This window comes from Rhineura floridana, chromosome 13 (assembly GCF_030035675.1).
Source record: "Rhineura floridana isolate rRhiFlo1 chromosome 13, rRhiFlo1.hap2, whole genome shotgun sequence".
Taxonomy (NCBI): domain Eukaryota; kingdom Metazoa; phylum Chordata; class Lepidosauria; order Squamata; family Rhineuridae; genus Rhineura; species Rhineura floridana.
Genome location: NC_084492.1, coordinates 4,494,876 through 4,512,370, shown reverse-complemented (window position 1 = coordinate 4,512,370; position 17,495 = coordinate 4,494,876). Strand labels below are relative to the sequence as shown.

The following is a 17,495-nucleotide window of genomic DNA, read 5'->3' as shown; positions in this document are numbered from 1 at the left end:
CATTTGGGACTTTTTAGTTTAGAGAAAAGGCGAGTAAGAGGTGACATGATAGAAGTGTATAAAATTATGCATGGCATGGAGAAAGTGGATAGAGAAAAGTTTTTCTCCCTCTCTCCAAACACTAGAACTCAGGGACATCCAATGAGGCTCAATGCTAGAAGGTTCAGGACAGACAAAAGAAAGTCCTTCACACAGCTCATAGTTAAACTATGGAATTCGCTCCCCCAAGAGGCAGTGATGGCCACCAACCAAGGTGTGGCTTTAAAAGAGGATTAGATAAATTCATGGATGAAAAGGCTATCAGTGGCTAGTAGCCATGAAGGCTATGCTCTGCTTCCGTAGGCAGAGGCAGTATGCTTCTAAATACCAGTTGCTGGAAACCAGCAGAGGGGAAAGTGGTCTTTGCACTCAGGTTCTGCCGCCTAAAATAGAATTTTCCCTTTTTGCAGCCACATCGCACTGTTGGCTCATACTCAGCTTGTGATCAACAACAATTCCAAGATTCTTCTTGCATGTAGTATTGCCGAGCCAAGTGTCCCCCATCTTATAACTGTGCACTTAGTTTCTTTTTCCTAGGTGAAGAACTTTGCAGTTATCCCTATTAAATTTCCTTCTGGTTTTTCAGCCCAAGTCACCACCTTATCAAGATCACTTTAAATTTTGTTCCTGTCCTTCAGGGTATTAGCTATCATCTGGAAATTTGATAAGCATTCCCTGCACCTCCTCATCCAAGTCATTAATAAAAATGTTGAAGAGCACAGGGCCCAGAACTGGGCTCTGTGGTACCCTGCTTGTTACCTCCTCCCAGTTTGAGAAGGAACCACTCAATCTTTGAGTACGATTGTGGAGCCAACTGTGGATCCACCTGATAGTTGTTCCATCCAGGCCACATTTATCTAGCTTGCTAATCAGAATATCATGGGGCACTTCGTCAGAAGCTTTGCTGAAGTCGAGATATATTATGTCCACAGCAGTCCCACAGAATAGCTAAGAGGTTACCCAATCAAAACCATAAGATTAGTCTGACAGGATTTGTTCTTGATAAATCCATGTTGGCTTCTAGTAATCACTGTATTGTTTTCAAAGTGCTTATTTATTATTTATTTATTTATTACATTTATACCCCGCCTTCCTTTTCATGACCCAAGGCGGCTTACGTATGCTTCCCAGATGGTCTCCCATCCAGGCACTGACCAGACCTGACCCTGCTTAGCTTCAGCAGGGAGCTGGCCTTATGTGCCTTCAGACCATAGCCTGGAACTACAGACTGACCGCTTTATAATTTGCTCCAGAATTTTCCCAGGGATTTTCCTCAGGCTGACTGGTTTATAGTTCCCAGTTTCCTTCTTGTTGAAGATAGGGACAGCATTAGCCCTCTTCCAGTCATCCTCCATGGTTTTACAAAGATAATAGACAGTGGTTCTGAGAGTTATTTAGCCAAAGCCTTCATTACTCTGGGATGCAGTTCATTGGGCCCTGGAGATTTGAACTCATTCAAATGGGTATTCCTTGGCCATCTGTCTTAACAGTCTCAAGCTGCAATCCTGCCCCTTCAACTTCACATTTCCCAGGAGGGTCATAGACCCTCTTTTGGGAGAAGACTGAGCCAAAATAGAAATTGATCACTTCTGCCAGTGTGGTGTAGTGGTTAAGGTGTTGGACTACGACCTGGGAGACAAGGGTTTGAATCCCCACATAGCCATGAAGCTCACTGGGTGACCTTGGGCCAGGCACTGCCTCAGCCTCATGAAAACCCTACTCTTAGGGTTGCCATAAGTCGGAATCGACTTGAGGGCAGTACATTTACATTTTACCTTTTCTTTGTCATCTGTTAGCATTTTGCCATCCTTGAGTAGCTGTCCCACCATTTCTTTTCTCTGTCTTTTATTATGCATGTACCTGAAGAAAGCTTGTTTGTTGCTTTTGGCATCCCTTGCTGACTTCAGCTCATTCACAGCTTTAGCCTTCCTGACACCATCCCTGCAATTCCGTGCTACCTATCTGTACTCTTCTTTTGTGGCCTGGCCTTCCTTCTTCCGGTATGCGTCCTTTTTTGTTTTCAGGTCATCTCTAAGCTTTTTGTGAAGCCACATTGGCTTCTTCTGTTGTCTTCTCCCTTTTTTCCTAGTTGAAATTGTTTGAAATTGTTCTTTTAGAATTTCCTTTTTTAGAAACTCCCACTCATCTTGGAGCCTTTTTTTCATTAGGGTCACTTGGCAACAGAAACTTGCATGTAATTGTTCTGAGTTTACTAAAATCGGCTTTCCTGAAGTCCAAAGTATGCTTATGGCTACTCTCAGCTTTTACTTCCTTTAAAATCACAAATACCAAGTATAACATGGTCACTTTCATCCATTAAGTCATCTCTGGTTAGAATCAAGTCAAGGATACCTGATCTTCTAGTTCCTTCCTCCACTTTCTGCAGTAAAAAGTTATCAGCAACACAAGTCAGGAATTTCAGGGGGGGCATGTTTGACAGAATTTGTCTTCCAATAGATATTGAGGTAATTGAAGTCCCCCATTTCTGTTGCATCATGCCTCCTTGAAACATTGGCAATTTGCTTTTCAAAGGTTTCATCCTCATCTTCTCCTTGATTCAGTAGTCAATAGTAGAGTCCAACCACCATGTTCCTTTTATTCCTTGCTCCATTAATTTTAATCCAGATATTCTCAGTGGAGCTACCAAGCTCATCTTCCTGTATTTCTGTGCAGGGATATATATTTTTAACATATTGCATGACTCTGCCTCCCTTTCTGTTCCTTCTGTTCTTTTTTAACAAATTACAGCCTTCAGTTGCTGTATTCCAGTCATGGGAGTCATCCCACCAAATTTCAGTTATATGTATCAGGTACTTATTCTCCTGTATTAAGAGTTCAAGTTCGTCCTGTTTGTTTCCCATACTCTTGGCAACAATATACAGACAAGGAAGACCATGTGATTTACAGTCTGACTTCCTTCCTACATTTTTATGAAGACTATTATTGGGCCCCAAGACTATTATTGGGCCATTGTCTCAGTTCCTGCACATAAGCTTTTGTCAGTTCTTATCTGTAAATTTGCATCTCCCTCCCCCTTAGGATTTAGCTTAAAGCCCTTCTAAAGCCCTCCATGCTGTGGCCAAGCACATTCTTCCCAGTCATTCTGAGATGCAATCCATGACTTACCTGCAGTCCATCTTCCAGAAAGTGTAGCCCATGGTCCCAGAATCCAAATGTCTTGTGCTGGCGCCAACTTCGTAGCCAGGAATTACCCAGAATATTTTTCTTTCCCTTTCTGCTCCTCATCTAAGTACTGGAAGGATGGATGAGAAAACTATCTGGGTCCCAAATTCCTTGTGTTTCCTTCCCAGAGCTTCAAAGTCTGATGAGATTTCTTCGTAGCTTCACTGGCAGTATCATTTGTTCCCACATGAACAAGAAGAAAGGAATACATGTCAGTGGGCTTTATGAGTGTTGACAACTCTTCAGTCACATCTCTAATCCATCTTCCAGGGAGACAGCTAACCTAGCGAGTTTCTTGGGTTTCAGTCCTATGTGGTAGGGAGTTTCCCACTACTACAACTCTTTTTGTGTTGTGGGGCATGGTTTCATTCCCACTGCTTGACTGAGCTCCAGCCTCTCACTTGCTATTGCATGGGGTCTCATATAATTCTTCCTCTGCAGTCTCATCCTCAGGTGCCTGAAAGCGGTTCCATAGTTCCATCAGTGCAGAGTGTCTTCTAGCTCTTCTGCTCCTAACTCACCCTTTTCCATGGCATTTTCTCCACTTAGTTGTTCCTCTCCTCAACACTCTTCTCTACTGCTTCAACATGCTGTTATTCTTCCACCTGTACTTCTTTTTGCTGTTGTTGTTCCAGCATTCTAAGAACTCTTCATCTTCTCTTACACTCTTGGCCAGCCGCCATTCCAGACCTCTCACTTCTTCTTCCAACAGCACCCCCAGCTTGTACTTGTTGCACATGTATACCATGTTGTTCTCAAGCAGGAAAGCAAACATTGCACACACCTTGCAGGTCACCACCACTGGAGTGTCATTTCTCTCTATAGTTGCTATTACATTTTGTTACTTTTTTTCTACTTGTACTGGAATGGACTGTGCTTTGCCCTGTCCTCCTTGACGGTTACCAGGAGAGTCCCACTGGTATGCGGTGCGTGCAACAAGGTATTTTTTGTGTGTAAGGTACCTCCCCTGCTGAACTTCACTGCCAAACTCCTGTTAGCTCTCCCTGTTTGCTTGTTCTTTTGCTCGCTCTCTGAGAGCTGGCTCACTTGTATATCCTCTGGACCAGCTGAGACAGCTCCTTCTGCTCTGCTCAGTTAGGAGACAGGGAACAGAATGAAGACCATTTGGAACATTCAGTTGGTTCAGAATTCTGCATCCAGAGTTCTTACAAGGGTTGAATATAGCACCACCCGTACCAGCTGTATTGGCAGGCCATTCATTTCCAAGAGCAATTCAAAGTGCTGTTTTTTACCTGCCAGGCCTTAAATGGCCTGCAGCCAGGTTACCTAAAATGTACCACCTTCCTCCAGATAGCGTTGCCTGAGAACCAAGATCTTCCTTACTGTCCCTTCAGGTGGCCTTTTCTGTGGTGCCCTCAAACCCGTCTCTAGAACTCCCTCCCCCAGGAGATCCTTAGCCAGGAACATTGCCTTGTACGGAAGGGATGGGGCACAGGCTGCATGTGGAGGGGGTCAGAAATTGCATAAAATTTAGCAATGCTAATGTATCTGAATAGATGCCTCTGGGAAAATTAAGATGGTGAGTGGCTGGAGTCTTATCAGCACAGCACTGTGCATTCTGCCCAGTTACCTTCTAAGCAAAGGGGAGGGAGGATTTGTTTTAAAGGGAGGGAAAGGTACAGGATCATAGAATAGTAGAATTGGAAGGGGTCTATAAGGCCTTCGAGTCCAATTCCCTTCTCGGTGCAGGAATGTGACTTAAAGCATACCTGACAGGTGGCTGTCCAGCTGCGTCTTGAATGCCTCCGGTGTTGGAGAGCCCACCACCTCCCTAGGCAATTGGTTCCATTGTCCTACCGCTCTCAAAGTTAGGAAGTTTTTCCTGATGTTCAGCTGAAATCTGGCTTCCTGTAACTTGAATCCATTATTCCGTGTCCTGCACTCTGGGACGATTGAGAAGAGATCCTGGCCCTCCTCTGTGTGGTAGCCTTTCAAGTACTTGAAGAGTGCTATCATGTCTCCCCTCAGTCTTCTCTTCTCAGGAAGATCCTGAGATCCCTAGTAGCACCCCTGTCCACACGGCTCCTTTTGGAGGGCAGTTAAAGCTTTTCTTTGTAATTTGCTTTTGAGCCTTCCTTTCTATTTTGGCTGCCATGAGTCTTGTTTGCTACTGCTTGTTTACATTGCTTTATTGTTTGGAGGGGATGTCTCTCTGATCTCCTTAGGGAAGAAAAGTGGGATACAAATGATTTTAAATATATCATATGAATAAATACATTTTGGAGGGGTCTAATTAAGAGCATGTTGGTTGATGCTACTTCAAAGTGTGAATGAAATACATCAGTGTGAAAGATGGTGTTCCTACTTGTGGGACATTCCATAGCAGGTGGCAGCAGGTGCCCCTCTGTTCCCAACTGGTCTGGCCAAGAGAGATGGTGGAAAGCTCCAAAACTGTAGAGTTAAGTGCAAGTTGGGGGATCCTTCCCGATGTGTGCTTGCTTCTGTACCTTTCTTGTGCTGAGATTTCATTCTACAGCCGGTTTGCTTTTGTTTATATTGATCTGGGCCAAACAATGTCTATTCAGATGCCTCTGAATAGACATTGTTGCAGAACGTTGCGGACGCGCACAGAGAACTGGATGGAAAGAGGCTGCATGTTTGCTGAATAGTCAATTTCCAAATGTTTAGCAGTAGAGGGCAGGGACCCAGGAATCCTAACTCCCAGCCTCTTATGGGATTGTACGCAACAGATGGTAGGCCTCCAAGAACACAAGCACTGCAGCACAAGCCCCAATAGTAGAGGGATTGGGATTCAGTGGAGTGAACGGTAGTGCCAGGACAGGGATACTAGGGAGCAAGGATCTGGACATGGGTAAGCAAGGGTGGCCCTGAGCCAAAGTTCTCCTCAATATGTCTCTAGCAGGAGAAGTCATGGCTGCAGACATATTGAAGAGAACCAGAGGCAGAGTCCTGAAGAGCTGGGGTCAGGAGCTGGGTCATTTGTCAAAGAATAGGAAGCGGGAAGCAGGAAGCAAAAGGAGGAGGAGTGAGAACTCCAGGTGGACATCTGCTTGGGCAAAGACACAGGCCTGACCTGGAAATATTTCTAGCTAGACCTGGAGCCAATGGAATGCTGTGGAATGGTGGTCAGGACCATTGTGGGTCCTGGAAGAGTAATATCAACATTTATTTACCTAGCCCTCTTCTGTGTGCCTTCAGGGGAAGGGCAAGTAGCTGGCACCCAGACTTTCAAACATCCTTCCCACCTTCATTCATCTGGTGCCAACATTATTCACTTTTAAGCACCACCTAAAAATCGTTTTGGTTGCCCTGCAATTTTGGCAGCAGTCGGATGGACTGGCTGCTTTGTTTTGTTCTCTTTGTTTATTGGTGTTTGGTTCTGATCCTTTTTGTGTATCTGTTTCTCGTTGCTTTGATGGATTATTTTTAACCCTGCCTTGGACACCTGATGTGGGTAGGACTTGGAAGGTCCCGTGCCACAAGGCAAAGGACACAGCTCCATTCACACATAACATAGCCATGGTTTCTTTTAGCTGTTGAAGAAACCACAAGTCATCTCACACATGAGCAAGCAAGCTTGCCTCTCCAAAGCTTTGTTTGTTTTCCAGCTGCTCTTCCCTCTGTAGGTATATATGAGTGGGGTGGCTAGCCAAGCCATGGTTAAGCAAAGCTCTGTGGTTCAGTCATAATGCCAAACCATAATTAAAACAACCCATGGTTTGTAAGCCAACAACAAACCATGGCTTGTTTTAATTGTGATTTGTTGGCAAAAAGTAGACCATGGTTACGCTGCTGTTTGGATTCACATGTTCAAGAAAGCCATAGTTAGGTTAAACAAACAATTATGTGCAAATCTGCCCAGTGCTGCCCCAAACATGACTTTAGTATCTCATTTTGATTCTTGGGGAAACGGGTGATATCTAGCTTTTAAAAATCCTAATATTCCTTAATAGCCTTCAGGGTAGTCTTCCAAACACATTAGTTTAGTGAAGCACTTTGTTCTGTGCACTGAGTTTTAAAGAGATCTCCCCTTCCCACCTTGTGCGTGTTTTATACAGCTTAACGAAAAGCCCTGAAAATTCACATCAACTTCCTTCTCTTAGCTCAATGGATCCATCTGAGAGTAGCTCAGCAAGTAGTTTGCTGGCCTGTTATTGTGGTGGTGGTAGTAAATTTATATCCCGCTCTTGTTCCCAAAAGAGCTGAGGGTGGCAAACAAGCAGTACACTAATAAAAACCTCTTTCAAACAATTCCAGTACAGATGCAGACTGGGATGAGGTCTTAACAGTCTTGTTGAAATAGGATGGTCATCAGTAGGCACCAGAAAGACAACAGAGATGGCACCCATTTAATATTTAGCAGGAGGAAATTCCAAAGGGTAGGTGCCAAGACACTAAAGACCTGATTCCTGCACTGTGCAGAATGGACCTCCAGATGAGATGGTACCTGTAGGAGGTCCTCACTAGCTGAGTGCCGTGATTAGCTGTATTGATAAGGGGGTGAAATGATATTTCAGGTATCCTGGTCCCATCCTGGCTTCATACACCAAAACCAGCACTTTGAACTTAGCCTGGTAACTAATTGGCAGCCAATTTTAAGTAAACAGATTTTTTTCTTGAACTTTTGAAGAAGGCAGTGATCCGCAGTGTGCTTTCAGGTGGTGTTTGAAACAACAATGAGAAAAAAGGAAATGCTGAAAGTTGGGTCCAGAGCAGAGCCAGACAGGGATGAAAGAGAAATTTATTCTATCCACTTTTTGCAATGATTCACTCGTACACAGATATCAGTTGGATTACACACTTCTCCAAATATTGCGATATGGTTTTGGCCCCAAAATGCACACAAAAATACATATTTTATGTTGTTTTTAAAATCTGTATGGGGGGGATGTTTTGAAAAGCATACAAAATGCAAATAAAATGTGTCCAAAGTGTGTACAATGTAAAAGTTATTTCTTTGTGCATGTTTTTAATTTAAAAATCCACAAAAAGTGGAATGGATCAATGATTGAGCACATGTGAAATTGGCATGGAAGAGAGAAACAGGCTGTTCTGTCCAAACTTTGAATTAATGTCCCTCCTGTACTGTTTACACATCTGGTGAACAGACAGCAATAGGACTGCAACCTTTAATCAATTAATTTGTTAGATCTGTCCATTAAAACACTTCCTGAATTGATGTAATGAATGCTGTTCCACCCATCCTGAGATGACACCCTGACTGGGACACTCTTCATTTTACGTCCTGGAAGCCACCTCCCCTCTTTCCAGCAAGCCTTAAGTCTGCGCAAGGAAGACAGTCCAGGCCTGCAGTTTTATTTACCTGAGAAGAGGAAGACTCTTAGCAAATGCTTGTCTGGCTGCAGGTAGCCAGAGTCTGAGCCAGGTTAGCTAATGCGGTGCCCTCCAGATGGTTTGCAATGACAACTCCCATCATCTCTGATCATTGACAGTGCTGACTGTGGCTGATTGAAGTTGAAATCTAGGAAAGGAAGCCTCTCTAACACACTATCAATGGCTATTAGCCAGGATGGCTGTATATTACCTCCACTGCCGGAGGCAGCATGCCTCCGAATACCAGTTGCTCAGAAACGTGAGTGGGAAGGGTACTGTTGTGCTCATACCCTGCTTTTGTGGGCTTCCCAGAAGCATCTGTCTGATTTGCCACTGGAGGAAATGGGCCTTTGGCCTGATGCAGCAGGGCTCTTCTCATGTTCTTAAGATCATTTGCTCCAGCATACATATACGCACCTTCTAAAATCAAAGGAAGTGTTTTTTTTCTTCATAATTGTTTTAGTCAGATGAGGGGATTTAACTGGTAAAAAAAACCATTCATCAAAAATGTTTTATTTGCCTTGTTAACAGGCAGACATTACTCAGTTTATGCACATCACTTGGCATTGTTCGGGTCCAGTTCTTGAATTACATCCATCATGCATGACGCTCTTCCAGGTAGTGACTCTGTGTCAGCCTTCACCAATCTGGTGCTCTCCAGATGTTTTGAACTACAGTTCCCATTAGCCCCAGCTGTGCTGGCTAAGATGGGTGTCCAAATTACCCAAAGAGCACGAGGCTGGTGAAGGCTGCCCTAGATGCTTGCCTGTCACTCCTAGCTCATCCATGTTAAGTAAAATTGAACATCTTACCGCAGTTTATGAAATGCCAACATCTTGTTGCTTACAACGGTGCCTGCAACTACCTCCTCTACATTCCTGACATAGCATCATAGACTTGGAAGGGCCCTATAAGGCCATCAAGTCCAACCCCTTGCTCAATGCAGGAATCCAAATTGAAGCATAGCCGACGGGGGGCTGTCCAGCTGCCTTTTGAATGCCTCCAGCATTGAAGAGTGTTGAAGATGTTTGTGTGCTGCTTTGAGCTTTCTTTGGGAGAGAGAAGCAAGGTCCAAGTAAATGTGGATGATTGGGGGCAAAAGCTGCTTCCGGCCCTTGCTGATACCACCCATTAAGAAACGCCCTGGAAACTTGGTTATATGGTGACATATAAACAGTTAAAATAAAATTTTAAAATCCAAACATGCTTCAAGCTGAAGAGCCCCATACTGAGTTTTGTTTCTTGATCACGCTAGGCCAACCTTCACCAACTTGGTGCTCTCCAGATGGTGTGCACTACAACATTTAAAGTTTTGTTTTGGTGTATTTTAGGGTCTGTTTTTATGATGTTTTGATGTGTTTTTAGCGCTTCTGTTTGCCGCCCTGGGCTCCTGCTGGGAGGAAGGGCAGGATATAAATCAAATAATAAATAAATAAACAAACACCAGTTGCCTGGGTATGATGGGGAGTGACAGCCCAAAATGCGTGGAGGGCACCAGGTTGGCAAAGGCTGTGCTAGACTTTGATGGAACATTGGATAGTTGTGGCAGGCTGTTCTGAGCTGGTTTTTATGGATCTGAACGCCTTGGCCTACAAGTCCTTTGCTGTGTAAAAGAAGCACTAAGGGCAGAGTTGGCCCCCAGAATTCATAGGGGGTGGGGGTTGCCAGGGGCAAGGACGGTGGACAAGGCAAACAGTAACAGAAGGATAAAGGTGCATAAATGCAGTCACACGTGATGAAGAGTGTGGGCTTAAGCTAGGGATGGATGAAGCTGTTGATTTCAGTTTCTGTATCTCTCAGTTTTCAGTTAACCCCATTTCCACATCACAAATTTTTTATAAAAATTTGGCAAAATTCATTCACATTTTTGTATAAATCTGTGTATGTAATTTTGCCTTAGATACACATTTTTGCAAGCACGTTTCCTTAATATAACATTTTTGTATGTTAATTTCACTAACGTGTTTGGTGCAGTTTCCGCTAATACATGCTTTTTTGTCTGAATTTGATTGGGGAACTGTCATAAAATTCAGAAAAGTGCAAATTTCAAAGGATAGCTGCAGCTTGGTTTGGGAAGCATAAATTATGTTTGCTTTAAAATGTGAACTGAATTTCTTCCTCCTCCCTAGTTTAAGGAATGACTTCCCCCCAAAAAAGAAGGCTTTGAGGAAGGATATAGCCAAGAGGGAGGAAGGCATTCAAAGTGTAAGAGGAAGGAAGAGAGAATGGGCAGTTATCTGGGTGTGTAGAGGTCCACAGATGCGCTCATCCTTCTGACAAGAGGCCCCCTCCTGCCTATCTCCCTATTTCCTGTTTACTTTTTGCAACTCTGCACAAGAGGGATGCAAAACTCAATTCAGAGCCAGGGAGAAGCTTCCAGTTCTGCTGGGCCTTGGAGGTGTTTTTGGACCCCTTCAAAGCTCAGGGTGACATCACAAACAAGACGGCATCCTGGAGGAGCAGTGCTGAGTAGAAATGTTGGCTGTCTAACCAAGGTGAGCTTAAATACGAGGACTTTCTGGGATGATAGAGCTGTAGGAATGAAAAGTGCAGGCAGGAATATAAGCACATGCACACACACACACACCCAAAAAAGCCTCAAACCCATTTGGAAGAAAAGTCCCTTAGAAACCAGAATGGATGCACCAATAAAGAAGATGGTCATAAAAGCCTCCCCCCCATCTAACACTGCATATTAATGATGAATTATGGCCTCATTTTATGATGACTGAAGCCCCAGTGTTGCTTTTCCTTAAGAGGTAGTATCAATATCACTACCAGCCAGTATTTTACTCCATAATATACTGAACTGCCCTGCACAGTGCTTGTTTGTTTGATTAATATTTGGCTTTTCTGCAGAGGTTTGCTGTAAGCAAGACTTTAATCACACTGTAGTCATTTAGGAATAAGTTAGAGAATTATCGCTGCATAATAGGCAGGGAGATCCTGAAAGACCAAAATGTATCATGCAGAGTCTAGCCAGCTCTCGTGGGCTCCTTTATCATCTCTGGATCACAAGTTCCAAATATTTTACTGAGTAATACCCAAGTGGAGGAGTCCAGATAGTGTCCATCTGCAGGAAGCTGAGATGACTTTGGAAAAAGAAAATCCAGTGTGGCCAGTGGGTGGGGCTGAATTCAGAAGACACGAGGTCACGTGCCTCTTCAGTTGTGGACAAAACGAGCAACATTTTATGAGTCGCCCTCCCTGAGCATCAATTTCCTCCTCACATTGGCCTCTTTGACAGGGTTGACATCTGGATGAACAGGGAAGCATTGTACATACAAGGCATGTATACAAGGCACTGACCGTTGACCAGTGGAAAAACAGCTGCTCCAATTCTGCTTTCAACGTCCCTCCTCATTCCTTTTTCCTTTCACATCGTGTCTTAGTGAATCTGTGGCCAGAGAGAGCACTTGGAAAATGTTAGGCACTTTATATGCATTAATAAGAGGAGTCTTAGCTTTCGGAGAAACGTCGAGCTACAAATAGCCTTATCTAATGCTGTATTCGAGTGACAACTTGACTGCATATGTGGAGCTTCGTAAGGGTGAAAAAGACGTGATGTGGAAAGCTCCATGTTTGGAGCTCCTGAAGAGCAAATGTGCAGGGCATTAGATCAGGGAGGGAGGTATCTCTTTGCCCCACACTGTTTCTCCAATTTAAATCACCCCTTCCCCAAGCTGCTATTAGCCACAGGCTTACAGAATAGTCCAAACTGTAAGAAGCCAGCACAGTTTATGTCTTGGTAATTATGCTGGTGTAATTTATCCCTGTTCAAACTCCATTCAAGAGCAGGACTGCTGCCGTCCCAGCTGGTTCAAGCCTGGCAGAGGAGGGACAAGCGTTTGACTTAAACCACCCTTTTGCCAGTGTAACTTCCACTGGTAGCTAAATCTCCCCCTGCCCCTAGAATGTCCCTTTGGGGGGACTTTGGCTGAGCCGACTTGAGTCCCAGCTGAGTTAGGATGGAGGATTTACGCCAGCATATGTCTGGCTGAGCTGGGATGAGGACTTCAGCGGGAGATCTGTCTATTCCAAACTCCACTCATCCTGGTAGATCTTTGATTTGGATTGCTCCCCAAATCTCTTAAATGTATACATTTTCCCATGTCATTTAAAAGTGGCTCCCGGCGGCAATTTTGATCAGGGTCACAGTGCAGCAAGAAGAGTTAGGTCCCTCTTCCCCCCTCCCCCCATGCTACAGCCCTGATCAAATTCCTACCCACTACCCTCCCTCAGCAGCTGCTTTTTGGGAAAGAAGAAGACCTGGAAAACCCCAAACGTGGCACCATCATAGCATGTCTACTTTGATCCTTACACTAAGTCAGAGTTGGCAATGGACAACCACGGGTGCCATGGCACCCACAAAAGGGCCCAAGACTCTGAGCTTTTCATTTTAAAAAAAGTCTCTATCCCTCCTAGAAAGTTATGAAGCAAAACGTGGAGGTACCCTTCTAAGTGAATTTTGTGAAATAAGCCACCATGGCTGCTTCTGCCTGTCAGTATTGTTCGTCAATGAGTGAGGAGAGTTGTAATTGGTAAATGAGTCGTTTGGGCACCAGGCAGGAGGAACCTCTGGGGTCCTAAAGAGCTGCTGTTTCCCCCTCCCCTTTCATGAACTTTTCCTGCTTCTGTCTTATTTGCTAGTCCTTGGAACTTCCAGAGTTTGTCCCTAGAATTCAGGATGTATTTCCTGTGGTGGGTTCGTCTGTCAGTGTTTTTAGCCAATGAGTGAAGTGAGAGCTATGATAGATAAATGAGTCGTTTGGGCACCAGGCAGTGGGAATCCCAGGGGTCCTAAAGAGCTGCTGTTTCCCCCTCACCTTTAGTGTATGTTTGTTGCTTCTGTCCCCTTTCTGGGAAGGGTCTTGAGAGGGGGGTTACTAAGTAGATCCAGGTATTCTTGGAAGAGGCAAGTTTTCTCTTCAGTTGGGAATCAGGCATGGTTTTGGTGCGGAAACTGCCTTGGTTGCGTTGTACCTGTGTGGGGAGAGAGAAAGGGGTTGTGACTCTACTGATCCTCTTTGATCTTTCAGGTTGGGTGTTGAGGGCACCACATTGCAGTGGTTCCATTCTTACACGGAAGGTGGTTGTTGGGGAGCATTGCTCAGTTCTGTGGGTTCTCCAGTATGGTGGCCTGCAGGAATTCGTTCTGTCCCCCATGTTGTTTAGCATCTACATGGAATCGCTAAGTGGGGTTATATGGCGTTTGGGAGTGCGTTGTCATTGGTATGCGATGGCACGCAGCTCTGTTTCTGCTTTTCCTCTTCTGCAGGTGAGGCAGTGGATGTGCAGAATCAGTGCTTGGTTGTGATAACAGACTGGGTGAGGCCAGTAAACTGAAGCTGAATCCAGACAAGACTGAGATACTGTTGGTGGGTGGTTCCTCTGATCAGCTGCGTGGTGTGAGGCCTGCTCTAGATGTGGTCACGGTTCCTCTGAAGAAATGGGTTCTTAGTTTGGAGGCCCTCCTGAATCCATTGCTTGAAGCACAGGTGGCCTCAGTCAGGGCTGATGCCAGAGGGTAACCAGATTGGGCCCTGGCCAAGGGCCCTTGAAGGGCCCTTTCTTAGGGTGGGAGGGTAGCACTTCTGTTGCACGATCCACAGCAACGGCGACTCCCGACCCTGCCGCAGATCACAGAGAGGGCGCTTCCAGCCCCTCCATACGGACTGTGTGGGCCTGCAACACCCTTTCTTACACCCCACTACCTCTACTGTTGCTGTGAATGCTGTGCGCGCTGTGCATGCATACCTGCCATCAACCAAGATGGCAGTGGGGCTTCCTAAAGGGCTGATGCCCCTACCACCATCTTGGGTGATGGTAGGCATGTGCAAGTACATAGTGTAGTGCACATGAATGCCATCAACCAAGATGGCGGTGGGGGCATTAGCTCCTTAGGGAAGCCCCCACCGTCATCTTGATTGATGGCAGCATGCAAGGCATTCTCATGAAGCGACAGGTAGACGGGGTGTGCCTGTGTGCGGGTGCTACGGGCCTGGGGCAGACTGGTGCTGGCCCTGGCCTCAGTGGCACAGTGTGCCTTTCATCAGCTTAGGCTGCTGGCCCAACAGTGACCCTATGTGGACAGGCATAACTTGGCTACAGTAATCTTTGCTCTGGTATCCTCAAGGTTGGATTTTAGCAATGCGTGTTGCGTGGGGCTGCTTTTGAAAACGGTTTGGAAGGTTCAATTACTGCAGAATGCGGCTGCCCGATTTTTGATGGGTTCAAGGCAAACAGAGCATGTAACACTAATCCTATTCCAGTTACTCTGGCTGCCCATATGCTTCTGAGCCCAATTCAAAGTGATGATCTTGACCTTTAAAACTCTTCATGGCTTGGGACCCCAGCATATTTTTGAACACCTCTCCTGATATGAACCTCCCTGGACACTTAGGTCTTTTGAGGCCCTCCTCTAGGTCCCCCCTCGGAGGGAGGCTCGGAGGGTGGTGACAAGGGGGAGGGCCTTTTCTGTTGTGGCTCCCCATCTGTGGAATACACTGTCCAGTGAGATCCATCTCATGTTTTCATTGACATATTTTTGTTTCCAGGTAAAGACTTACCTTTTCCCCCAGGTATGTGATAGATGGAGATGATGTTGTCTCTTATTGGCAGTGTGCTGCCAAAGCTTCCTGTGGCTGCATGGAGGTGTTGCTATTTTATTATTCCGTTTTGATAATATGGTATGTTTGTTTTTGTTTTTAACATTGTTGTAAGTTGCTTGGAGACCTTTGGGCATATTATTATTATTATTATTATTATTATAGTCCTTGGAATCTCCATCATTTGCCCATCCTTTTTTCCTAGCAACCAGATTGCATTTACCTGAGATCAGGTACTTAAGTACAGGTAGATGTTAAAGAATCCCCTTTCTAAATGGCAAATGCAAAATATGAAACATTGCAAAAGGCTTAGGCGTGTCTCCTGCTGTCCAGTGCTTAAAGCCAGGTGCTCATTAAGAATCCACTGTATAGTTAATTTACAGCGCAATGCATGACCACTTCAAATGTAAGTCTCTTTATGTTTAATGGGGTACAGGTTAGCAGCCTAGGCTTTGTTTTAGGATTGGCATTGAGGAAAACAGGGTTCTTGCGCCTTTAACACCTGTATCTCCATAATCAAGACCAGCAAGACATAGTTCACTTTCCATGGTAAACATGCAGTTGTTTGGGGAGAAAGCAGGAATGGTTGTACTCTCCAATTTTATGTTATGCGATGCCCCCAGGGCAGCCGTATTGTGTAATGCCACCCCACCCCCAGGACAGCTATTTTGTTACTGGCGGCCTCAGCACTCTCTCACAATTCAAAATGTGCCCCCTAGTCCACAAAAAATTAGTGGCCCCGATCTAGTCTAATATTGGTTGCTGTGACTGTCATCAGATCTCTAAAGCAGTCTTCACTAACCTTGTGCCTGCCCTCTAGATGTCTTGGACTACAGCTCCCATCAGCCCCAGCCAGCACAGCCATTTCCCTTGGGACAGCCCTTTTCTTTCTCCAAACCTGTCCGACTAGGCTCAGTGGGATTCCTTTGGTTCTTTCAGAGTCATGAGCTCATTTTGTATGGAGTCTTCACCAATAATAACTGGTGTTTTTTTAAAATATATATATACAGGTACTTGAACGGTTGTTCCAGAAGGGCTTCAGTGTGGCAGCGTCATGTGGAGGAGGTGTGGATTCCTCTCAGTTCAGTGAATACGTACTGTGTCGTGAGGACCGGAGACCACAGCCCAACACCACAATCAGAATAAAGCAAGAACCCCTGGACTAAAGTTCTCCCCTTCCCCTCCTTTGTGAGCACAGAAGTGTTTAATAGTCCCTCATATGGAAACACTAAGGATTTGCAAGACAGTATTAACGCAGGTGACATTGGTGTTGCCAATTAGAAGTACTTCTGAAACTACCTGTCACATCGCCAGCTATGAACTCTTATTTGAGAGCAAAAGACATTAATAATGATGATGATAATTCCATTTGTTTTATTAATCAGTCGCTGAGTATGCTCAACATCGTGAAGTTTTGTGGGATTGTCCTCTCAGCAGAACAGTGTGTGGGACACAGGCAAAGCTTCAGTGAAGAACTGACGTTTGCTTGGACTTTGGTAGAAAGAACAATTAATGTAATTTGAATATGTCCATTGAAGGAGTACATCATCCAGCTCTCTGAAGGACCTCCTCTCTCTTCCTCCCTTGGTAGGATCAAGGAAATGGGAACTGCCGACAGGAAGATGGTATCATGCAGAGTGTCTTCCCCCCAGATGAATGCCATGTCCTGTCCTATCAGACATGCTTTTCCATCTCCCCCATTTGTTCCCCATTATCCTTCTGTGATTGCCTTTGCTCGTTGTATGAAATGGCTTATTTTTCTACGATGCCTACAATTGTCTGTGTACAGAAGCCACCTCAAACAGAGACCAATTTGTCATTTTCTGGTGCTGAACTAATTTCAAATTATTTTCAATCCTGCACAACCGATCTTGATGAGGTAAATGGAGATTTTGCAGCAGTAACATTTCCAACCGACAAGATAAAATTGCAGCAAAAAGTTTGCAAATTTTGGGAAATGGAGACTCAAAGTTCTTAAGATTATTCAGCATTAAACAGGCTTTTTCGTGGAGCTCAAGTTAAGGTTGTGGTGTTCTTTCATTCATCTCAGATTTTAAGTTTTTAAGTCATCAAAAAAGTGGAAATTGGCCATGCAGCTTCTCCGGCCTTTCATACTTCATTTACCCAATTTTCTCATTGCTTTAAGAATGTATAGAGGAACGAGACACAAACAAAATGCCTTGTGTCGCCGATTAGATCAAGCCATTGACTCAGAAGTTTATTTCTCTGTGTGATACATTACAGCAGCCCTCACCAACCTGGTATCCTTCAGATGCTTTGGCCTACAACTCCCCTCAGCCCCAGCCAGCCAGCAGGACTGATAGTCAAAATCATCTGGAGAGCACCAGG

The 17,495-nt window shown here is 44.8% G+C and overlaps 1 protein-coding gene across 4 annotated transcripts in view; it reads left to right on the top strand.

Moving 5' to 3' along the window:
• Positions 1-17,163, top strand: part of KCTD15 (potassium channel tetramerization domain containing 15) — a 105,796-nt gene extending 88,633 nt beyond the window's left edge. For all 4 annotated transcript variants that reach the window (XM_061594225.1, XM_061594224.1, XM_061594227.1 and 1 more), the window contains exon 5: positions 16,157-17,163. In XM_061594225.1, coding sequence (XP_061450209.1) covers positions 16,157-16,312 — 156 coding nt within the window. In that variant the 3' untranslated portion in view covers positions 16,313-17,163. The remainder of the gene's footprint in view (positions 1-16,156) is intronic.
• The last annotated feature ends 332 nt before the right edge of the window (positions 17,164-17,495 follow it).